The sequence below is a fragment of the Lissotriton helveticus genome, chromosome 1_1 (assembly GCF_964261635.1).
Source record: "Lissotriton helveticus chromosome 1_1, aLisHel1.1, whole genome shotgun sequence".
Classification (NCBI taxonomy): domain Eukaryota; kingdom Metazoa; phylum Chordata; class Amphibia; order Caudata; family Salamandridae; genus Lissotriton; species Lissotriton helveticus.
In genome coordinates, this window is record NC_136057.1 from 355,438,057 (window position 1) to 355,463,776 (window position 25,720).

General features: G+C 45.4%; 1 protein-coding gene across 27 annotated transcripts in view; it reads left to right on the forward strand.

The window, feature by feature from the left end:
• MICAL3 (microtubule associated monooxygenase, calponin and LIM domain containing 3) overlaps window positions 1–25,720 on the forward strand; it is a 2,019,125-nt gene that overhangs the window by 1,161,149 nt on the left and 832,256 nt on the right. For all 27 annotated transcript variants that reach the window (XR_013606836.1, XM_078673602.1, XM_078673604.1 and 24 more), the window contains one exon: window positions 16,008–16,095. Coding sequence is in view for 26 of the 27 variants with exons in the window: in XM_078673602.1 (XP_078529728.1) it covers window positions 16,008–16,095 (88 nt within the window). In the remaining variant the exon portion in view is untranslated. The remainder of the gene's footprint in view (window positions 1–16,007; window positions 16,096–25,720) is intronic.

A 25,720-nucleotide genomic window follows, 5' to 3' on the forward strand; every position in this document is an offset into this window, starting at 1 on the left:
TTTTTTTGTACATAAGTATGAAGAGGCTAATCATTGTGTATTTATTACCATGTATATAAATGTCATGAATTAATTACATTATATGTATTGTAACATTGAGGTTGAAAATCCCCCGGTAGTATGTAGTCTATTTCAACTGCTGCCTTGTTTGGTTAACCAATCATGTAACTGCTCTTATGGCACTGTGCACTTTAAAAATGAACTGCTCGTTCAATAACGTCATGTGATCAAGGCCTCTGGGTAGGCCGAAACGTTATGCTTGCAGGTCGCTACAAAACGGAATAAAAACTACTTTCACCTGCGAATTTTGGGTCGGCTCTCGTTCCTTCCTCCATCGGTGTCCCGGTGTATGGTGGATGTTGGGGGACGGTGGTTCGAGTTTGTTTGGCATGTATGTATATATGTATATATATGTGTGTATATATGTATGTGTATATATGTGTGTATATATGTGTGTATATATGTATGTGTATATATGTATGTGTATATATGTATGTGTATATATGTGTATATATATATATATATATATATATATATATATATATATATATATGTATGTGTATATATGTGTATATGCTGCAAGGCTCGTCCTGCTTCACAAACTTGAGAAGACGAGGAAGACCCAGGTTCAGTGCAATTTTAAATATTTATTCTTGTGCTTGCCATATCGTCACTGTATGTGTATATATGTGTATGTATGTATGTGTATATATGTGTATGTATGTGTATATATATATATATATGTATGTATGTGTATATGTGTGTGAATGTATGTATGTGTATATATATATGTATACATGTGTATGTATGTATACATGTGTATGTATGTATACATGTGTATGTATGTATACATGTGTATGTATGTATACATGTGTATGTATGTATACATATGTGTATGTATGTATACATATTTGTATGTATGTATACATATGTGTATGTATGTCTACATATGTGTATGTATGTCTACATATGTGTACGTGTGTATACATGTGTACGTGTGTATACATATGTGTATGTATGTATATACATATGTGTATGTATGTATATATATATATGTGTATGTATATATATATATGTGTATGTATATATATACATATGTGTATGTATGTATATATATATGTGTATGTGTATGTATATATATATATATATGTGTATGTATATATGTGTATGTATGTGTATGTATATATATATATATATATATATATATGTGTATGTATATATGTGTATGTATGTATATATATATATATGTGTATATATATATATGTGTATGTATATATATATATATATATGTGTATATATATGTGTATGTATGTATATATGTATGTATGTGTATATATATGTGTATGTATGTGTATATGTATGTATACATGTGTATGTATGTGTATGTATGTGTATATATGTGTATGTATATATGTGTATGTGTATGTATATATGTGTATGTGTATGTATATATGTGTATGTATGTGTATATATGTGTATGTATGTGTATGTGTATGTATATATGTGTATATATGTGTATGTATATATGTGTATATATGTATATATATGTGTATGTATGTATGTATTTCTCCAGTATTTGGGGTGTCTTTCATAGATTCACATGCCTGAATCATTCCCCGTCGTCGGAGTGGGAGTCCCACGGTATATAAAAAAGCAATGTGCCTGTAATAACCAAAAAACCTTGGTAATAACCAACCAGGAAGTAAAGTAGCTCTAGCTACAGGAGCAAAAGCTCCCACACTGATGACTATCCTAGTCATTATGTTAGACCAAACTGCAGCCAATCAGGCGACAGCACCCACCAGAATGTTCTCCCCAGAGGCTCAGGCTCTCAGATTTTCTACCGCACGTCGTGTGAAGGGAGTCTCCCTGAGCTCTGCTCAGTTTTCACTTACTTTGGTTGGTTTTTTAACCTTCAAAGAATGTCTACTTCTAAATCCCTTTTTAGGGCTTGTGATTCCTGTGGGAAGTTGAGGCTGTTTAAGGAGGACCCACACAAAAAGTGTATCTACTGTTTGTATCCTGATCATGAGGCAAAGGAATGTAAGATCTGCAGAAGCTTCCCTCAAAAGACCCTCAGAGACAGAGAAGGTCGTCTGCTCCTGGGGCTCCAGAGGATAAAGGACAAGGACGCCCCTCTTTCAGAGGTAGGGACCATTGCCTCAGGGTCTTCTGTCTCCTCAAGGAAGAGAAAGGCTGAGGCAGTGTTGGCTTCTCCTAGGGCAAAAACTTTGAAGAAGGCCCAATCCTCTCAGGATTCTGGTTTGCCTACTACCTCCAAGAAGGTGTCTCCTCCTGTGACATCTGCGCCCTCAGGAAAATCTGAAAAATCTTCAGTTTCCAAAGCACCTGCTCCTAAGGTGTCTCCTCAGATTACACCTTTGGCCAGGACAGACTCAAGAGCAGCCTCATCGTCGCCGTCTCTTCATGTGGTCACTTCTTCCACTTCAACAGTGACCTTCTCCTCACCAAAATCATCTATGGTGATGTCCTCAGCCTCCTCACCGTCGATATTGGTTCATGTGCAAATCAGACCCATTTCGTCGACGAAGATAGTCCCATCGATCGTCGACGCTCCACCGTCGACGGGAAGCAGGAAGGTACCGTCGATGGGTTCTTCGACGTCGACTCAATCGTCGACGAATTTCTTGCCGTCGACGAAGAAATCCCTACCGTCGACGACGTCCCCGTCGACGAAGCTACCGTCGACGACACCATCGACTACGAAGTTACCGTCGACGACCTCCTCGTCGACGAAGTTACCGTCGACGGCCTCGTCGACGAAGTTACCGTCGACGACCTCCTCGTCGACTAAGTTACCGTCGACGAAGAAAGTGATACTTCCGTCGACGAACTCCTCGTCGACGAAGGCGACGATACCGTCGACGAAGAAGAAAACATCCTCGTCGACGAAGCCATTACCGTCGACGAGCGCTCTGTCGACGACGGATCTCGAATCGCAGGGGGAAGCAGGCTTGTCATCATCATCGGTGATTCCGTCGACGCCCCCTCTGTCAACCTGTATGACAATGCAAGTGTGGTCTGCGGGTGCATCCTCAATATCTTTCCCATCACCGGCGACCACTGCTTCGCTACTACAAAAACGTGGTTCCACCTCCACAACTTTGTCTCCTCTAAAACTTCCAGATAAATTGTTGGATTCTGAGGAGGAAGAATCCTACGAGGATGATAATTTCCATGCCGCCAGGAGCCCTTCGGACTTGCTCATAAAGGTACAAGACCTGGATCAAGAAGATGAGGAAGATTTACAAGAGCACGCTAGTCGGCAGACTGTCTCTACACCTGGCATGCAAATGCCTACAAAATTGTTCCAAAACCTCCAATATATGTTGAGCGATTATTATCGCAGATTTCCACCTTCGGAATCGGGTGAATCTCATGTCTCTACGCCTAGGCCAAGAACATCCACGGCAACTTTGGGACTTCAAGTTTCTAATCCTCAAGTGGCAGCTGAAGAAGCTCGACCCGCACTACCTACTTCACCAGTACCTTCCCATCATGTGGAGGGGAACAATTCGTCAGAGGACGAACGAGAAGATGGTGAATTGGATGACAAGTCGGATACGTCGGAGTGGGACGAGTATCAGGCTCAAACCCCTTCTCCAGCAGCCCCGCCTACGGCGGAATCTCCACCGGTGGACATTGCCAGCTTCCATAAGATTATGGATAGAGCTACTAAGAGGTTCCTCATCACGATGGAGGCTAAACAGGACGAATGCTTTTTGTATGATTTTAAAGACTTGCCCCAAAGACAAAGTTGGTCGATTCCCATTATTGACTATATATGGAAGGAAGGTCTGAAAATAATGAAAACGCCAAATTCTCTACCAGCAGTACTACCTAGGGTGGATAAGAAATATAGAGCACCTAATTCATCACCTGCATGCCTGATTGGTCAGGCTAAGATGGAGTCCGTAGTCACTCAGGCGGCACAAAGGAGCAAAGGAGGGCCAGAAATCCAGCTGCACAGGTCTCTGTTCCCCCTGATAAGGACGGTAAACGTCTTGACTCGATCGGAAAGAAGGTGTCCACTATTGCGGCAACCACAGTCCGAGCCGCAACTTCACTGGCTATACTTGGGAGGTATGATAGGCAGATGTGGTCTGACATATCGCCTTTCATCGAGAAGCTTGCAGAACCAGATAGATCTGAAGCAAAAAAGATCCTGTTAGAGGGCGAGAGCGTTTCCTCTGAGATAATTGATGCTGCAGTGGATGTGGCAGCCACAGGTTTTCGACAGCTGGCAGGAGCAGCTGTTCTCCGAAGGCAAGTCTGGTTGAAGGCTACATCTTTTCGCTCTGAGGTCCAGACAAAGATCATGGACATGGCCTATGATGGAGAGTTCCTCTTTTGTCAACATGTGGATGAGGCTTTTACAGGCCATAAAGAAGGACACCAAGACAGCACGTTCGCTGGGCTCTCTTCACTTTCGGAAGTCTTCCTTTCGTGGTGCAAGAGGAAGAGGCAGTTTCTCGAACAGAGGAGGTTATTCACAGCAACGCTCCTACAGTAATACCCAAGGCAATCAGAGATACCAGCCATACCGTCAACAAACATACGGCCAGAGGAGAAATAATTACTCTCAGCCAAGGGGTAAGGCCTCTTATCGAGGAAGAGACAACAAGAGCAAGTGAGAGTCACATCCTGCCACCACTTTGTCCCAGCCTGAAACAAATTGGAGGAAGAATATCCCGTTTTTACTCAAATTGGTCCAAGATTACCACGGACAGATGGGTCCTGGACGTGGTTTCCAGAGGTCACATTCTCGAATTCGTCAACGCCCCTCCAAATTCTCCCCCAAGAGGACCACCCCCAGCCCACCTCAAGGAGCTGTTTTCCCAAATTCACTCTATGATTCGGAAAGGAGCAATAGAAAGGGTACCCCACCATCAGAAGGGAACAGGTTTTTATTCAAGATTTTTCCTGATCCGCAAGAAGTCGGGGGAATGGCGCCCCATCCTCGACCTGCGTGCCCTCAACAAGTACCTCAAGAAATTATCTTTCAGAATGTTGACACTTCAAGAAATCCTCCAGTTTCTCTCAGTAGGAGATCACATGGCAACACTCGACCTTCAGGACGCATACTTCCACGTGCCCATCTTTCCCAGGCACCGGAAGTTCTTGCGGTTCAGAGTGGCTGGCAGGGACTTCCAGTTCAAGGTACTCCCCTTTGGACTACGTTCGGCCCCCAGAGTCTTCACAAAAATGTTAGCCCCGGTGGCTGCACGCCTGAGACTAGAGGGAGTTCAAATTTATCCATATTTGGACGACTGCCTTATCAAGGCCAGTTCCATCGACCTTTCAAGGACTCATGTTCAAAGATGTCTCTCATTGTTCCAGAGCCTGGGGTTTTCGGTGAACTTCAAAAAGTCCCACCTATCTCCATCTCAGAGAAAGTCTTTACTGGGAGCCACGCTGGACACAAGACTTGCCCAGGTGTTCATATCAAAAGAAAGGCAAGCGAAGATTCGCAAGATGTCCTCATCTCTGCTAGGAAGAAGGTGCGTTTCTGTTCGCAAGTTCAAGTCTTTCCTCGGGATGCTCTCGTCATGTATCCCTCTCACCCCCAACTGTCGCCTGCGAATGAGACCTTTGCAGGAGGAACTCAGTCGTCAGTGGGTGCAAAGCACAGGTTCATTCGAGGACGTCGTCAACTTAACTCCTCGGATGAAAAATTCCATCCAATCGTGGGGGCAAGATTGCAACCTACAAGTGGGTTGCACATTCCTGACAGAAGGTCCCAGATTCATTGTGACCATGGATGCTTCTCTGGAGGGCTGGGGCGCCCATCTCCAAGGGATGACAGTCAGTGGCAAATGGAACATCCAGCAAAGGAAATGGCACATAAATCTACTGGAACTAAGAGCCATTTTTCTCGCTGTGAAATCCTTTCAGTTGATCTTGGAGGGCTCTACAGTGTTGATACGAACAGACAACACAACCAGCATGCATTACCTGAACAAACAGGGGGGCACAAGATCGGCCAGGTTGTCCCGCCAGGCGCAGGAGATTTGGAATTGGGCCCTGGATCACAACATCAATCTGTCGGCGGTCTATGTCCCAGGGGTTGCCAATGTCCTCGCGGATTCACTCAGCAGGTCCGCAGGGAGCAATCACGAATGGGAACTGCATCAACCATCCCTGGATCAGATATTCCACGAGTGGGGTCATCCCGACCTGGATTTGTTTGCAACAGCCCAGAACCGGAAATGCCAACGCTTTGCAAGCTGGATTCCCCACAAGGACTCGTGCGGGGATGCCCTTTCGACGAATTGGTGTCGAATATTTGCATACGCTTTTCCGCCAATTCCGTTGATTCCCAGGGTCATCAGGAAGATGAAGAGTCAACCATGTCGTCTAATCCTGATCGCTCCAAGGTGGCCCCGGCAATATTGGTTCACCGAGCTTCTCCTCCTCTCGGAGTGCGAACCAATGCAACTGCCTCGAATACCGAATCTCCTCACAGTTCAGGAAGGCAAAGTGTACCATCCGGACCCAGCTTCACTGAAATTGGCAGCTTGGCTCCTCAGCACAATGAATTCGCCCACTTAGACATTCCTCATAGTTGTCAAGAGGTGTTGGCTAACGCCAGAGCACCATCAACCATCAAAACCTACAAACTTAAGTGGAAGCGTTTCTGTGCCTGGTGCCAGACTGTTGATCTACATCCTTTTCAGGCTAGACCAGAGCAAATACTACCTTTCTTCCTGCAACTAGCGAGATCAGGTTTAGCGCATTCAACCCTGAAGGTGTTTCTGGCAGCCATTTCCCGTTTCCGTCAGGACGGATCGAACTCTCTGTTTTCATCAAGAATAATCCAGCAATTTTTCAAGGGTCTATTTCGCCTGTTTCCACCAATTCGACGGCCGCCTCCGGCTTGGCATTTGAATGTGGTACTAACCCAGCTCATGCGTCACCCCTTTGAGCCGATACATAAAGTTGACCTGAAGTTTATTACTTGGAAAGTCTCCTTGTTATTGGCTTTGACATCTACAAGAAGGGTCAGTGACATCCAGGCTTTCACTACTAAATCACCTTTTTTGCAATTTACCTCTGATTCGGTTGTACTTCGTACCAACCCACGGTACATGCCCAAGGTCCCGTCAGACTTTCATCTAAATGAGCCTATAATTCTCAAGACATTTTTTCCGAATCCACAAACACCGGCTGAACGAGCTTTGCACTCTTTGGATATCAAGAGGTGCCTCAAGTTCTATCTTTCAAGGACTTCAACATTACGCAAGACTGATCAGTTGTTTGTGGCCTATGGCAGACTGCGCCAAGGCTGTGCAGTGTCCAAACAGACTATCGCCAGATGGGTCTCGTCAGCAATCGCACTCTGTCATCAACAGGCAGGAAGAACCCTACAGGCCTTACCCAGAGCGCACTCTACAAGGGCAGTTTCCTCTTCCACTGCTCTGTTTGCTGGGGTGCCTCTTCTGCACATCTGTAGAGCTGCAACGTGGTCCAGCAGGCACACGTTCACAAGACACTACTGTCTGGACTCAGCTAGTGATGCAGATGCTTCGGTGGGGAAGAGCAGTTCTTCGCAATCTTTTCCAATAAGGTGAGCCTCTGTTCTCCCGCCTCCTCTATGCTCTTTCTAGACGCTTTACCATATTTCTTTTGCATTTTATCATTATGCATGTATACTATATACTGTTGGCGTCTATGAGCATTGGGTTTTATGTACTGCTATCTATTCTGATTCAGGCATGTGAATCTATGAAAGACACCCCAAATACTGGAGAAGAACAATAGTTACTTACCTGTAATCTGTGGTTCTCCAGTATTGGTGTCTTTTATAGATTCACATGCAACCCGCCCACCTCCCCTCAGAGGCTCCCTCAGGCAAAATTATGTTGGTTTCACTCTTGTGCGAGAAAATCTGAGAGCCTGAGCCTCTGGGGAGAACATTCTGGTGGGTGCTGTCGCCTGATTGGCTGCAGTTTGGTCTAACATAATGACTAGGATAGTCATCAGTGTGGGAGCTTTTGCTCCTGTAGCTAGGGCTACTTTACTTCCTGGTTGGTTATTACCAAGGTTTTTTGGTTATTACAGGCATATTATTGCTTTTTTATATACCGTGGGACTCCCACTCCGACGACGGGGAATGATTCAGGCATGTGAATCTATGAAAGACACCAATACTGGAGAACCACAGATTACAGGTAAGTAACTATTGTTCATGTGTGTGTATGTAAACATATACCGGACCTATGGCTTAAATAAATCAGGACCTGCTTTGAACCACAACAATTGGTGTCCGTTTCCCGTTTTCTCACAGCATTGCCGGCTGGAGTGCGCGAGAGTGTCGGGGAAACTACTGCTTGGATATATATATATATATCTGTGTGTATCGGTTTCTACCAGGCTTTATTTTGAGTGCCAGGTCCGGCAATTTGTGTTCTCAATTATCTTTACATGTATTTCCAAAAAATACAATAAATTAAAGGATCCTAACGAAAAATAGATTCCAGTCCTAAATAACATATTGGCCAGTGAAGTTCTGGGGGTGGCAGACTGAAATGTGCAGACGCACCGGCTACTTCAGGAGATAAGCTGATTTGGAGAGTGGCTGCAATCGAAGGTTGGTATGGAGCGTGGTTAGCACGTGAAGGAAGGAGAGAGAGAAACCCACACTGATCTGAATGGAGGGCATGGAATAGATTAGTTTGGAATGAGGAAGGGACTTGCCGTACGAACCAGTTTTTGGATCAGAGATGATTTACATTTAGTAACATCGGGGTTAATTACTATACCCGCAACACATTACCACAGTTGACTCATTCTAGGTTCAAGTTATAATAATTTAGAATGAAGTCAGGGCCTGTCAAACATTTGTGCGACCACACCAATGAGAGAACGCACGCCATGTTTACAAATGTTGAATAAATAGAACGGTGGTTGAAGTTATACAGATAGGCAAGTGAAGGTAAGGAAGTTGCAGACACCTACGTGTCTTTGAAACTCAGACTCCTCATTTTGCTTAACACCAATTTCATCCAACATCTTGCCAACCACACACTAAAGGGCGCTATGGAATCATGCAAACCGGAGTGCTTACCAGCCTCCTCAGCAGTATCAAGCACTATAACAGTTCTGCAACCCATGCCATGAGGTATCCATTGTCAAAAAAGTAGATTAGTGAGAGAGAGAGACAAACAAAGCTACAGGTAAACAGTAGAACAGACCATGCTGACGTGGCAATTTTAGTAGAGTTCATGTTCTGGTATATATCGAGGGAGTGAAACAAAATAACACAAGCGTGCGCCTCGCACTGAAAGTTTTAAAAAAAAAAGAAAAGGTGTGCAGGTTGCAGCGGGAGAGAGAGGCAGAGGGGTGCACCCACAAGTGGTGCGCGCACACTGGTGAGAGCAGTCTGCTCTTTTTCAAAGCACATACTCATGCTTGTGGCGCGCCTCTGCGCACTCCTGCAAGGCGTATGCCGCCACAGCACAGTATGTGCTTTGAAAAAGAGCTGCATGACGGCTAAAGATCCCCTAGGCAGCGCATGCGCGCTGCGTAGGCGAGACCTAAAAAGGCAGTTATTTTCCAGGCACTACATCAAACATCCGCATTTTGTCCTATGATGCTCTCAACCATCCTAATCCACCTCTTTTCACACAATACGCTGCTCATATCCAATGCAGACAAAGAAATGCATAAAACAAAGTCCGATTTGAAGACCATTGGTCTGTAGATGGAGACAGCACCATTTCAAGCCTCACAATTCTTGTGGTTATTTATAGGGTTCAAACTCCTACATAGCCTCAAGAATGATACCAACAAGGGTGCCAACCCAAAGGAGGAAGTCATAAATCCAGCCCAAATGCAAGAAAACAGTCGGATGTGCTGATTATGGTGCCAAGTGACTACTGTTTCTTATTCAAAGTCCCACCACCACTTTCCCAGAGTAATTTGAATAATTGCCATCAAGAAAATCTTTTACAGGAGGTAAACAGTCTAATACAGAATCAGGCTGTCGAGACTTTCTTAATACCCCAAAAGGAGAAAATTCACTCCTGTAACTTTTTGTTTAGAAAAATGAACTGATGTGAGTTGAAACCCTTCCTTGACCTAAAGTCACCCACCAAATGGTTAAAAAATAATTGTATAATATTGGCCTTCCACCAAATCTATCTTTAATACCATTGAGGAGACTGGATGAGAATAGTAAACCTTCAGGACTCCTATTTTATGATACTCCTAACCATAGTTTCCGTCTGAATTGCCCCTAGGTCATTGACTGCATCTGGAAACATTTCCAGCAGTTGCTCCTGTGCGCAAGTTGGGAGTGCCATGAAACTCCGTAGTGACCTTGCTATGCATTCGGATGTTTCAGCACTAATCTGTATTTAGACGCTATCCCTAAGCTGACATCCATTTGATTTTTCCCACACCCTTCGGCACAAATTGAGAGCTTCACTCCAGAGCGTTGTTGGTATTTTACCGACTTACAAAACAGCTTTTTTGTGTCAGCATTCTAGGTATGTCACCTAGAAAGTCTGCAGGCATAAACCCATGCCTCACCTGCAATAGCTGTTGTTAGGGACCCGCATGATGTCTGTTTTTGGTGCCTCTGATATAAGCATGATTTAGTCATGCAACAAATACTCCCTAGTGCACCCGAGGGCCATCCATGAACTGGAGGTGAACCTGCAGATAATCCTATTGATCTTTTTTTTCTCCAGAGTTTTCCAGCAAAGAGTCGAATTTCCACCTTCTGGCAGTGCTTGGGAATTGTCTTTATAGGGGCCAATGCTTTTGTATTATGTTAGGTAAAGCTATGTTAGCTGAAGTGTTCCCTCTTCCGCTCCATCCTTCTCACACTTTCAGCTTTATACTTTGATAACGGCTGTCTCTCCATGTTATAACAGTCCATGATGTGCAAAAACAAACTGCTCGGCGCAGTAGAGGTCTCTCACCAAAGGAGGTACTGTTAACCTCAATAATGGCTGTTTACATTTCCAGTTGGTTTCAGAAGCCAACGTGTGTTTAGGTCTGGCCTAGCAAATGCAGCGCATGCGCTGCTTCGCCTTGGCAAGACTATTGTTGTCGGTTTGGTGCGCGAAGGGAGACAAACCATGTGCGCGCACGGACAGGCGATGTGCACGCACATGGCGTCTCCTCTCTGCTTCACACGCTCCCACTGCGCGCTCACACGCTCCCACTGCGCGCTTGTTTTTATTTTGCTAGTGGGGCCTTGCTTTTCAGAATAACATCACTTTCCATCCCGTAACACCTCGCAGCTTGTTTGTGTGGTCGTTTGTGAGTTCTTTTTGAGGCTGCCCATTACGCTGTTTGGTCGCGGCGAGATGAGCAGAGGCAGGCAGTTTGTTTTGTTGTTTAAAGTGAGCATGCTTGGGGTTTTCTGTTCGCCCATCTGGTAATTGGTATTGTGGCCTCTGCTCTTCTTCTGCGTGTAGGATTTAGACTGCCGGTAGGAGTACTTTGATGTCTAAGTCCACTTTGCCGGACCGATGGTAGGAGGCATTGGTTGACACCATAGTTGGTGCGATCATCTTTGTAGGCAAAGGGGTAGCGTTATCGACGGCTGCGGCGGTGAGCGGAGCATGGGAGACATTTGGGTAGAACGGCGCTCACTGAACACCAATCTTTGCAGCACTCGTATCTGAATTAGAGGTCATGGAGGGGAAACCCTTGCTGGGTCTGCTTTGCCCATGCCATTAAAGGTGCCTTGAATAATCTTGGTTTTGTGCTGGCTTGAAACACGGGCAGCTGTTTATTGAGGCCAACACCGAGAGGCTCACGAAACACTGATTTGTAGGACCAGCCCCTCGCCAGGGAGGAGGATGTTCAGTATCCGGGTTAAGGAAGTTTTCAAAAGGGCACTTAACACAGATTGCTCGTTTATGTATACTCTGGGTGCAGTGAGGTGTCTAGGCCAATGAATGTCACTGCCACTCGGTTTAGCATGTTCTCCTTCCTCGCCAGAGTTTTGTCATCCCCAATTAATGGGTTCTAGCCTCCATTTCATTAAAAGGCATACCTCGGGCCTCTAATCACGTTTGTAGTCGGCGTAAGAAGGGTATGGATATTTATTGTAGATTGGCAGGATTAATGTATACAGTTAAAGGTTATAACACAGCGACACTTGCTTTCATTTAGAATGCAAGAGTCAGCTGAAAGTTAAACTCAAACCGAGAGGAACCATCCTGTTTAAGAAAGTGGTTGAGTACTTTCCTATGAAGGGATCACTTTTATTTATGCACAACTGAATGACCTTGGGAACACACCCCCACCCCCCTGTTCATGTACACTTGCCCCTTGTCAGCTGGCAGTCAGGTAAGCAAGCCAGCCTATCAATATGCGGAGTATAACCGCATTATGGGAGCCACCATTACAATTGAACTGGAAAGTGGCTGAACGAGTGAGGTATGGAAACCTGAGCATTCAGATAGATACCAAAGTTGCCTTTCGCACACAACATTCAGTTAAACCCAGGGTCCAGGGGGTCATCACCGAAGTTCCATCTGGTCATAGTAGGGTTAGGTTGGTCATATACACAGCAGCCATTGGCAAACTCCACAATGGGCTTCACCAACAGGAAGTGACTACGTGCCTCATCCAGCCACAAGGGGGGTTTCTGTAGAACGGGGCTGTCAGTTCGGGTATTTGATAGCAGAGGAGCAATTGAGCAGTGGGCTGTGTGGCCCTCAGTTCACACGTGACACGGAAGGAATAGATGTGGGCACTGCATGGCGGGCCGGTTGGTCGCCTTACAAGCTATTGTGGGTGATGCCAGGGTCGAGGCTTAAACCACAGCGGGCCGGTGCCTACCCATAAGGCAAGACTAGCAAGTCTAGCAGTAAGTTTTCATCCCAGGGGCTGTGCTCCTAGGCAGGGGCTTATTTATTGGTTGTCACAGGCTCCCTCTTTAAGGCAGTTATGCTGGGATAGTGTTTTGTGTGTTTCCAGGCATAGGGTACTGTGCGTAAAGCACCATGATCCCAATCTCGGAGAGGTATAGATGACCCACGGGCGAGATTTATGTCACGTAATGGGGCTGAGGTTTGAGTCCCGGCTCCAGCGAATTAATATTCCTTTGCCCAAATCAAGATGGGCCCAGTCCACGCCAGACATTAAACCTAAGTTACCTCCCTGACGGGCTTAGGCTTATGTGTTCATGGCTGTCGGTGTGGGTGAGCATATTGGTGCTGGACTGCATGGGGGCGAAGGCCTCACCCCTCCATCGTTCTCAGGTGCTTGTAGTTGTTTTCACAGGAGCACGCGGTGAGCGTTGCCGTGGACCGAGGTCCACTCTCGGCAGGGGGACTAGGCCCAGAAGGTTAGTCGCAGGTTCTCTGCACAAACTGGCCCGGTAGAACCTGGAATGCGCATGCATCCTGCTAGCGCCAGTTGTAGCTGGGCAACCGCTGCCTGAGTGGTTACCGTTGAAGGAGTGTTTCTCGTCGTGCTCTGTCCTGCGCCGGAGTGCGTCGGATTGTTTAATTTATTTGCTCTTATATATAGCGCGGACTTGGCCTGAAGGCATCAGAGGGTTTTATAACGAGCAGGACAACAAGTGTACTGCGTGTTAGTTACAATGATTTAACACAGCTGCCAAGGCAGATTGCTATGTGTGACATGCTCCAAATTTAAGTGTAATATTGTAACGTTTCAACGACTAGGGGTGACACTTCCACCATTACAACAGGGGCACGCATGATTGGTTGGCAGCCCGGGCTTCTTCTGTTTGTTCGCTAAAAGGGTTCCGCCCATGGTTTAGGAAATGGCTTCCGGTGTAGATGCGGTGACTCCAGAAGTGAATTTTGATTAGCTTGTTGCTGGCAGTGTGGTACCCCGCAAAGTTTAAAAGGACACAATATACTTACATTTTTGTTCGAGATGTTTTCCCTATTTGGTGGCACGTATGTAAATTATTTCATGGCTTATCTGCTGGGCATGGCATGCCACGCTCGTCAGGCAGAAAAGGAGCTGCACAATTCTTTCTTGCAGCGCGTATGCCTTAGAAGTCAATGTGGGAAGTTTGTTTGGGGATTCCCTTTACCTTTTAGTTCCAAGCTACAGCAACTCTTGGCCCCCATTATTCTCCTAACTTTCACAATGCTGGCTCTCCAAGCCCTCCTCTGTCTTTATGTCCCTGCAGCCCTGCACCAAATAGCTATCCTACAACCAGGACTCGCTCTAATGAATGGCAGTGCTTGTAATTGTAAATTAACTGTTGTTAAACTCCGCGAATGATCCACAGTGGTAGGGGTGAGCTAGTAATGTTTTCTGCTTCTGTTCAACTCTTAAAAAGCAGAACTACAGACTGCTAACCATTTTGTTGGCTTAATTTAAATTGAAATACTATTATGTAACACAATCCTAATTGCAGTGTGTATTTCAAAGAACAAGGCAACACAAGAAATTTCTTTTCGTTTTTCCAAGTGGTTTCGCCCAGTAAAGGTGCTCATTTGAGAAGAGTTGTAAAAATGAGGCACTGTCGGTTGTATTTGCCCAAGGTCTCAGAAATGGGTGAAAACTAGCCGGGATTGTGTGGCGCTGCTGTCCTAAACCATAGTTCAACGCTTAAAGGCATTCCGGATTGTGGTATAGTTTGCAGGTGGCATCTCGCTTCATGGAAAGTGCTGACGCCATGAATCTTTCCAAGGCTGCCCAGTGCTTGAAATGGAACAATAGAAGTGCAGGTAATTTGTGCCAGAGAACCTGCTTGTTTCTGAGAAGTGACGGTACTCTCCAATTAAAAGTATAGCCTTTCTCTTGCGAAGAGCCTGTTTTCTCCCTCTCAAAACAAGCATTTGCAATGCAATAGGTCTCACATTTGCTAGAGTTTAAGCTATTGGCATTATAAATTACAATGGCTTTTATTTTTCTGTTTTTAAAATCAACACATAAATAAAAGGCATTGTCATTTGCAATGCCAATAGCTCAAACTCTAGCAAATGCGAGACCTAATGCATTGCAAATGCTTCTTTTCAATGCTGGTTTCATCAGGGAGGTGTAGATGAGAAATGAAGAAAACGGAACAAAAAATAAAGAATAGACATTGAATCATTACTTGTGAGTGAAAAATTAGCGCGTACAAGCATCTTTTTATGTATGTGGTATTGTGACGTTAAAACAATAAATCTCAGAATTAATATTATTTTCTTTGAACATACTTGATCATACTCAATCTGTCTTGGTCCGCACCTGAGTACTTGTTTGCAAACCCCTGTGCTTAACATGTAATTGGGAAAGAGAATGGGACTACTCGATAATATTTGACATTAATGAATCATCATTTGTGATTTAGGTATTTGTGCACACCAACATTTTGTATTTGTTGGTAGCATGTGAGTTAAAAAACAATCTCGGAATGAATATCTCTTTTGAACATACTTGACTATACCTAACCGATCATGTTGGTCAACATCCAAGTACTTACATTCAAACTCCTGATCATACCCTAATGGATGGGAAAACTCAATATTTAAGTAGAAACTGATGAATTGCTTTTATTACAGTTATTTAACACAAATATAAAACAAATTTGGAAATTGGGGTATGCTTTAATATTTTTTTAAAGAAACTTAAATACCAGATGATTTCTTTGATGTAAATGTTTTGGGATCTATAATGAGTTCAAGCCCCCCACAGGCATATAATTTAAAATGATTCCTCAACCCACTCCCACAGTAAACGATTGCCCGTATGCTGTGTCCTTGTTCTCCCCCTTTCCTCTCCCTTTTATTTCATCTTCTGCAAATTCTAGACCTTTCAAGCGATATTGAATTGCCCTGGGTCAGAAACATACATTAGACATTACATGTGTATAGTCCTTTTGGGCGGGTGACAGTACTTTTGAGTGATAAAGCAGTCACTGGATTTGTAAGGTACTAATCAAGTTGCATTGTATAAACTGTGAAGTGCAGATTCTACTCGTCCAAAGAATGTTTAATTTTTATATTGCTGCCTTTCGAGTCCTGTTGACACAAAATCCTCATTTTTCACAGGAGAACAAGGGGCCTTTGAAAGATGCTATGGCCACTGAAGAAATTGGCCGAACGATCACCAGTGCTGCCTCTACAGATCGAACTCCAGGTAGCTCCACTTCCTTGTTGGGGAGGGCAGCGCGATTACCCTTCGGCCTCCTTGACAAGGTTAAGGGGGTGAGGCTGTGCCTCTTGAGCACAGCCTCCTCTGTCAGCTTCCTGCTAGAGCAAAACCCTCTGGACTTGTTTTTCATGTGTCAGCTGATAGCAGTTGGTGTCCCCTTCCTATATGCCCAATCGGCAGTGCTCTCACAGATCCTTGGAGAGCAGCATGTTGTACGTACTGACCGCTAAAAAGTTGGCATCAAATATGTAAATCGTCGGTGTCAGATGTGTTGGATTTTGGGGGAAAAGTGAAATATATCTTATTTATTATTTATTTTTTAAGTAGTGCTCCAACCATTTACTGGACTTTAATCCGAATTAAATTTTAGAACATCCCCCAGAATTGTGTGCTCTATTACCGCTTAGCCAGCCAAAATGTTTGCTGCTGTAAAATGCCAATGCTTCAGTATTTTTAATCCTAAATCACAGGCCATTCATAACAGAAGAAAACTATTTTTCTTCTCGATGGAGCAATCCTCACATATTGGTTACGTGAAGGTAAATACTCTAGTTACTTCAGTGTTAATAAAATGGAGCTATTGCCTTGTTTCTGGAGGAACTGCATGTTTTTGTGCATTTCTTCTATAGCTTGTATTTATGATATCCGAATGAAGTCTATTGTAAATTTCCTGATCACAATATTCTAAATTGATAGATATACTACCATTTGTTAATGGCACTGTTTATTGTGCCATCTCTAAAAAGCAAACAAAAAAAAGCAGGAATTACCTGTCAGAATGCTAATTAGTTTTATAAATGAAGCCTGTTTGGGGAGCTGTGTTTTAGGGTCAGCTAGCTTATCACTAAACCAATCCTTGCCCAAACATTTTTCTTCTATGTGCATACTTTGGTAGTTGGCAAGGCCAGCCTTGTTGAGAGTGCCAAGCACAAAGCAGGTTCTTGAGCGGTTGAGCAGTGACTGTTTTCAGTCTCTAATGGAACTCAGGATACTAACTCCAGTATGAAATGTGTAGAACTGTAATTAGTTTCCATGATGTTGTGCCCATATTGGTTCTGGATTGCTTCTAACTTGCTGTTGGTGTAAGCGTTTTAGGAACAGATGACTATTTTGAAATTTCTTTCAACTGTAGAAGTGACTCTTTGAGTTACAATGGCAAAACAGAACTATCTTGAAAGCAGTCCACTTCATCTGATATAGTACAAATTGTTGCTAAAGGATCAGTATGACCCTCTTACCTTTGTGAGTATATTGAAAAGCTGTGGCCAACATAAAAACAGTTCTTTAGCTTGGTTGTCAGGCCGTGTTCGCCACATTTGATGTTTGCAAAGTCCCTCATTTGACACTAAGTTAAATTATAACAGTGCACTAATTGGCAGTTAACAGGGCCTTTGCGTTGGCCATGCTTTAATCTGCAATTCATAATAAAAATACTACATTAACACTTATAGGCTGGCAAGTTAATTAAAAAAATAGTTGTCTAGTTAAAACTGCATACATTTTTTATTCTTTGGTGTTTGCAGTTATGACCAAGAATGTATTGTAGATAGAGGAAACAAAGCAGACAAATTAAATATCTTCATCATTTGCCTTAAAAATATTTTTCACCTAAACTTTGGAATGGAGTGGGAATACAAAGACTTTTTATTTACATCTAACAGTTCAGGCAAACTTGTATAGGTGTTCTTTACACTACAGATAGCTAAGCGAGATGGCATTGCTAAATTTTGGCAAAACAAAGTCGTGGATAAAATTGTGCGAACCCTTTTGAAAGGCTAGTATACATATCTGTTGACTTTGTGGTACACATCCAAGTTCCTAAATGCTTGGGCTGCATCCTCTGTAGTTGCCAGGTGGTGAGTTAATCTCAAGTTAACTTTTCTTCTTATGATCTTCAACATCATCACCTTTATTAGGTTTCCATTGTTCAATTCAAATTTATTTTTTAACCTGGAATAAACCCATTTGTGACTCTTTAGATCCATTTTAACCTCGAAGAACTGCTCTCAAGTTTTCAGCATTTATAGGAGCATACATATTCCTTTAGTAGACCCCTATTAGTACTTCAGTAAGACAGTTGGATGGCACATCTTCTTCATTGAACTCTTGAGTGATGTTAGTGAAACTTTTTTCATGGCCAGAGAGCTTTGCCATATGCTTAAACATCTGCGGTTTATGAGATTCCATTTGCCAAACGTTTAGAGATAGTCTGTAGGTCCTATTGCTGGCCATGAAGCTTGTATGAACTGTCTGAGAGGTCTTTGATTTTCTGTGTCTGCAAATGGGTTTGTGATGTGAATTTCTCATTAGTGCTTAGTACTGTTGAAAGAATGGTAATATTTTTTCTTTCTTGGAGGGGGGGTTGTGTCTATGTGCATGATGGATGCAGTGTGGTTCACTATAGCTGTCTGTAAAAGTGAGTGAAGTGTTATAGAAGGAAGCCTGAAAATATGAATACCCTCTTCTCCCCCAGTTCAGCTTATTTGTCATAAAATATGGCAGAGTGTACATATTAATTTGCTTGTAGCCAGATTTTGTACAAGAATATGGACCTCTCTGAGACTTTTATGATAATGTCGTAGAGGGAAACCCATATCTGTAAGACTATTAGTTTTAGATTCCTTATATTACAATTCCCCCCAGGCGTCAGACTGGATCCTGAGAATATTTTTCGTAGCAGTACACCTACACGTCGGTACGTGGCATCGGTCTGCTTCTCGTCGATGTCGTGATTGCCGGGATGATGTTGCGGCATCTACTTAATGCCACCCCTGCGTGCTGACGTCAGTTCAATCTTTTTCCGCGCCAGCCAGCGCAGATCCGGAGAGCGGTACATCTAATTACTTTTTGACTGTCATTTTCCGACTTTTTGTTACCATTTTTTTTTAGTTGTTTGACTCCTGGTGCACAGGTATGTCACAACGGCGGATTGGCTTCAAACCTTGTGATTCCTGTTACAAATTGATGCCGGTTACGGATCTGCACCTTATGTGCCTATGGTGCTTTGAACGTGACCACGACCCAAAGTCGTGCTCAAACTGTCAGGCCATGACTCTGAAGTCTTTGCGGGAGCTGTCCCGAAAGCTTCTGGAGGCCCGGCAGGCAGCTCAGCGCCAGTCGAGAGGGAGGTCGCGAGACCAGTCACAAAGTCACCATCATCACTACTCTTCGAAGTCTTCGTCTTTGGGTAAGTTGAAGCACAAAAAGAAGGCTAAGAAACACCATCGCTCTTCGCATTCTCCCCGGCAGACGCAACGTGGAATGTCGTCGTCCTTCGGCTCAATCCGCGGAGCCTACTGGGGCGGCTCCGAGCTTCCCCTTGGCTCCCGGGAGCCGGAGCGGCCCCTGCCCAACTCGTAGTTTTTGCGAAGCCCTCCACACCATCTTTGGGCAGCCCAAATCAGCTGGCGCGCCTTCAGGCCCCGCGGACTCGGCTGGGGTTTCTAGGTCTTTGTTTCTGAGCCCCCAGGGAGCCAGACCTGGATCCGGATCTGCGCCGGTCGACCTTGCGACACCTCTGCCGCCGAATCCATTGGCGACACCTCTGCCCTCTCTATATGTCCCCAGTCGGCTTCGACCCGGCCTCCTCCTCGACTTGGACACTGAGCCGGACCAGCGTCAACCGTTGCCGGTACTGACGCCGGCCGGTACTTTTGTACCAGTGTTCTACCCTGGTGTTCCCTATAGCCCTGAGTGGCAACCAGAAGAGGGTGATGAGGACGACTGGGAGGGGTCTGTTGACCCTTTGGCAGACCAGTTGGACGAACCGGACTGGCGAGAGCATTTGGGTGAGGCCAGTGGTCTGGACACCTCTCCAGACCGTGGCATGCTATCTTCCCCTACTGTGGCTACGGAGGAGGGAACCTCTTAAGCTGTGGTGCTGCGTAGGGTGGCTGAGGCTGTGAACCTTGAGCTTCCTACGGTGGCGGTCGGTACTAACCTCCTGACCGAGATGCTTCAACCGGCAGCGGCCTCTTCGGAGCTCCTGGTGCCGTTCAATGAGGCCCTCACAGACATCCTTCTGAGCACTTGGTCCAAGCTCAGCACAGGGGTCCCTGTGGATAGGATGATTGCCTGACTCCACTGCCTGGTCCCAGATAACCACATTTTCTCCCAGCACCCTACCCCCCAGGGCTTGGTGGTCCAAGCCTCAACTTCCAAAGGCGCATTCCCTACTTTTCCACCAGATAGGGAATCTAAGAAGCTGGATTATCTTGACAGGAAGATGTTTTCTTCCGCCATCTTAGGACTGCAGTCGGTGAACCCAGCATGTCTCTTGGGCCGTTAAACCCACTCTGTGTGGGATACGGTCACACGGGTGCTGCCACAGTGCCCAGGGGAGGCCTGGGCCGTTCTCTCCTGTGCAGGGGCTGAGGGTAGAGATGCAGCGAAGTTCGCCTTAAAATGTGGGCTGCACACAGCCGACTCGCTATGCAGGACGATTTCAACATCAGCTATGCCTGGCTGAGATCCACTGGCTTCTCGGGTGGTGTCCAATCAACACTTTTGGACATGCCCTTTGATGGCCGTCGCTTGTTTGGTGACAAAGCGGACAACGCACTCAAGCGCTTTAAGGATTCTCGGTCTACAGCCAGATCCTTGGGCCTCGCTGCCACCTATCTCCCTCTGCATTCTGCTTTTGCCCCTTTTGTGGCTACTGAAGGGGTGCCCCACCACATTGCACCCAGAGCCACAGACCTGCGCAAGCTACCCAGCCTCTGCCCGGCCAGGGAACCAGCGTCGTGTGTCTGGGAGCTAGCGGGCCAGCCAGCCCACCAGCACCCCCTCTGCAGCAGCCTCCAAACTTTCTTGTCTGACCTTTCGGGGCCACCAGTTGCCAGTGGGCGGCAGGATTCGCCATCACCTTAACAACTGGCACCACATCATGTCGGACAGGTGGGTTTTGCAGATAGTCCAAAGGAGCTACTCCCTCCCCTTCAAGACTACCCCTCCTTCCATGCCACCCACACTCCATCGCATGTCGGAGGATCATCTGGCGCTTCTCCGTCAGCTCTCAAGGCCAGGGGAGTTATCGAGTGAGTCCCTCTGCTAGAAGAAGGTTGTGGTTTTTATTCCCACTACTTCCTGGTACCCAAGAAGGACAAAGTCCTGCATCCAATCTTGGATCTCGGAGACATCAGCCGCTTCCTTCGGAAGGAGAAGTTCAAAATGTTGATGCTAGCTCCGGTCCTGTCGGCCTTCGACCTTGGAGACTGGATTGTAATGTTGGACTTGCATGACACCTATTTTCACATCCCCATCCTGCCTGCCCATCGGCGTTACCTACGGTTCACAGAAAGCCACAAGCATTTTCCGTTTACTGTGCTCTCCTTTGGCCCTCCCAGCGCCCCTGTTCACAAAAGTGAAGGCGGTGGTCGCAGCTCATCTGCGCAGATCAGGGGTTCCAGTCTTCCCCTATCTCGACGACTGGCTGTTGAAGGCGAGTTTGCCCCAGGCTGTCATCTCCCACGTCCAGACTACGGCGGACCTCCTACATTCGCTGGGGTTCACTATCAGTGTGCCAAAGTCACACCTGATTCCCTCTCAGAAGCTCCTTTCTATCGGGCGGTTCTGGTTACAGCGCAGTTTCTGGCTTATCCTCCCGAGTGAGTCCGGAATATTTGGGCTATGATTCCAATCTTTCAGCCTCTATCCCGGGTTTCGGTCAGAATTACCCTGAGGCTGCTAGGCCTCTTGGCCTCCTGCATCCTGCTGGTGCATCATGCCAGGTGGCATATGCTGGCTTTTTAGTGGGACCTGAAGTTCCAGTAAGCGCAGCATCAGAGGAATCTTTCCAATTGCGTCCAGATCTCCGAAGGCACTGCACATCAATTGCAGTGGTCGCCTACGAACCAGGATTGGGTGAACGACAGATCCCTCTACCTTCCCCAACCAGAGTTCACAGTGGTGACAGATGCATCACTTCTGGGGTGTGGCGGCCACATGGGGGAGGCGGAGATCAGAGGCCTCTAGTCTCCGGTGGAGCCCGGGCTCCACTTCAACATTTTGGAGCTCTGGGCGATTCGTCTTGCACTGAAGACATTCCTTCCCTCTGTTTGGTGACGAGTAGTGCAGGTGTCCACAGACAACACCACCTCCATGTGGTACTGCAACAAACCGTGTGGGGTGGGGCTCTGTTCCCTTGGTCGAGAGGCTTCTGCCTTTGGACTTGGCTGGAACATCAGGGCATGTCCCTGGTGATTTAACACCTGGCACATTCCCTGAACGCCAGGGTGGATGAATTCAGCCACAGGAGCATGATGGATTACGATTGGCGTCTTCACTCAGAGGTGGTGCATGGTCTCTTTCAGCAGTGGGGAGAGCCTTGGTTAGATCTGATCGCCACCAAAGAGAACATGCAACGTCAGCAGTCCTGCACATTGACATTTCCAAGGAGGCACTCGCTCGGCAACACATTTCGTCGTGGGAGGAGTTGGGGTCTTCTATAAGCCTTTCCGTCTATACCACTTCTTCCCAGAATGCTGAAGATCAAGCGCGACCCGGCCCAAGTCATTCTTGTGGTTCCGGATTCGGCACGAAGAGTCTGGTGTCCCGAGCTATTGCACATGGCCATCGATCCTCCGATCAGACTGCCTCTTCGGAAGGATCTTCTGTCGCAGCAGCAGGGGACAGTCCTCCACCCGAACCTGTCCAGCCTCCACCTCCTTAACTGGAGATTAAGCTGCGACAGTTGACCGCTTTCGACCTTCCTCCCGAAGTTTGTAATGTAATCTTGGCAGCCAGGCGTCCCTCTACTAAAACAGTATACGCCTGTAGATGGAACAAATTTGTGGCATGGTGCTCAGCAAAGGCTGTGGATCTCCTTTCTGCCGCTCTATCAGAGGTTCTACTCTTAATTCTTTCTTTGGCCCAGCAGGGCTCTGCTCTGGGCACCCTCAAAGGCTAACTTTCGGTCATTTTGGTCGTTCTTCAGCTTCCTTATCTGCCTTCTCTTTTCAAGTCCCCTATTGTAAATAGATTTCTTAAGGGCATTACTCACCTCTTTCCTCCTATTCTGTTCGTAATGCCCCAGTGGGACTTGAATCTGGTTCTTATGTGCGCTCCTTTCGACTCATTACATAATTGTACCCTCAGACTCTTGACTCTCGAGACTGCTTGCCATCACCTCAGCTCGCAGGGTGATTGAGCTTCAGGCTCTTTCTTCTAAACCTCCTTTCCTTGCCATCATCCGGAGAAGGTTGTCCTTCAAACTCGACCATCTTTCCTTCGTAAAGTGGTTACCTCTTTCCACATAGGACAGACCATAACTTTGCCCACCTTCTTCCCGCATCCTTCGAAGGAGGAGGAGAGACTCCACCGTCTGGATCCAAAACGTGCATCTTTTTATCTGGATCGCACAAAACAATTCCGGGTGGATGATCAACTCTTTGTTGGCTATGTGGGCGCCAAGAAAGGTCAGGCTGTGCAAAAACGGACCATCTCTAGGTGGGCGTCCTTTGCATTTGGATCGATTGTTCCTTGGCAAAAAAGGAGCCTCCAGTAGGCTTGTGCGCCCACTCCACCAGGGCAATGGAAGACTCTACTGCTTTGGGACGGTAAGTCCTCCTCAATTAAATCTACCAGGCAGCCCCGTGGGCATCCCTGCATACGTTCACAAAACAGTACTGCCTGGGCAGCCAAGTCCGGAGAGACTGCTTCTTTGGCCGTTCAGTTCTCCAGTGCTTTCTGGTGTGAACTTGGTTCAGAGACCCACCTCCGGGGTTGGTATTGCTTGGGTATCTATTCTAAGGTAATGAATCTGTAACTAATAGTCTCTTTCAGATGAACAAGTTACTTACCTTTGGTAACAATATATTTGTAAGAGACATATATTAATTATAGATTCCTTACGGCCCCACCCATCCTCCCCGTTCTGCGAACTGACTTCAAGGGTTACGGACTCCCTTTCAGGGCCCTAGTTTTGTGCACCAGTGGTTAATGTCTTGCATGGCTCTGCACTTCTGGCGTGGAATGTCGTGTACAGAACTGACGTCAGCGTGCAGGGGCGGCGTCTAAGTAGATACCGCGATGCCATCCCGGCGATCACGACAACAAACACGGAGTCTACCGATGCCACCTACCGACGTGCAGGGGGACTGCTTTGAAAAAATTTCTCTGGATCCAGTCTGACGTCTGGGGGTAATTCTAAGGTAAGGAATCTATAACTAATATATCTCTCTTACAGATATAGCGTTACCGAAGGTAAGTAACTTGTTAGTTAGTGTAATGTTAGCAACTTGTTGGATAGAAGCATTGTTCACAGAGAATTGTCTCTCAAAATCAGCAAGCAGAAGACATTGTATTAGAATATAGCCCAACAAAATCCTTTCTATGGGGAGACGCTGAAAAAGACCTGAATGAAAGTTAGATTAAAATGGTAATATTACACTATGTTCCTAATGCATTTAAAATATAACAATGAAAAACGATAGAGCCACAGTATGTTAAAACATTTTCTGGAAATGTATATTCCAACTCGATTACAAACCTCTCAAAACTTGTGAATATGTTTTAAAAATAGCTTTTCAACTTGCACTGAAAACACTTTAATGTCAAATTGCATCAAAGGGGAAATGGAGTGAAATGGCATCAAATCTTTGGTAAACGTGATCTTGTCTTTTCTCACCCTAAACATGTCCAAGATTTGCCCCATTTTGCTGCAGATTCTGACAGAGCCACATGAGTGAGTTTAGCTGCCCAAATAATTTTGAGACCATGTAAGGCTGTAAGACATTCTGAACACTAATGGAAAGAATTAAAAATTACAAAGATTAAGCGCTCTGAGCTTGACAAAAAAGGTTAATCAAGACAAAAAAGCTATAAACCCTCCTAGATCTTACTCACCCCTTTACTTAACCCATCCTTTCCAATGCCTATGTTGTGAGTGTGAAAAGTAATGCTTTGGTATAGTAGAGGGAACTGGTCATGGCAATCTACAGCATTTTTCACAAGATTAGAAAATCTATTTAAAACGCCTTCCACAAAATCCCTCTGACTGCTTTAATCATCTTTGCGCCCTATTACCTTTTAGACCTTTTAGCCTGAGACATCTTAGTCACCTGCCAAAGTGTCTCACCGTATTCACTGTTGAAAATGTATCAAGAAACGACGTCCAGGAGCATTTTCATATCAATTTAAAAATGTAACTGACCAATGTAGGGAGACATCACGAAGTTTGTTTTGCGTGCTTAGTTGTGAATATGGGACCACATTGTCCTTATTATTAATTCACGCCACAGTTTAAGCAAGTTAGTTTTGAATTGTTTTAAATTCTCATGAGGGTTTTAATTATGTAGTCCTCGGTGAACCATAAAAATGTGTGTGTCCTGAAAAGGCGAGTGTTTGATTTTAAATCCTGTTGCAATAGTTGAAATCTAATCTGTAGTTATAAAGTGGCCATTTGGCTTGCCTCGTTTGTAGTGTCTTTTGATTTACTGTTCAGAATCATGGAGTGTGTTTATACATTTATTCTGCAGGACAATTTCAAGCTGGAGTTTTTAATTCCTTATAATCATTTATTGGCTTATCCAGCTATGTAAACCTACATACTTTTAAATTGCCATATTAACTGTAAAGCTTAACCTCAATTCGTAAAATATGCAAAATGGAA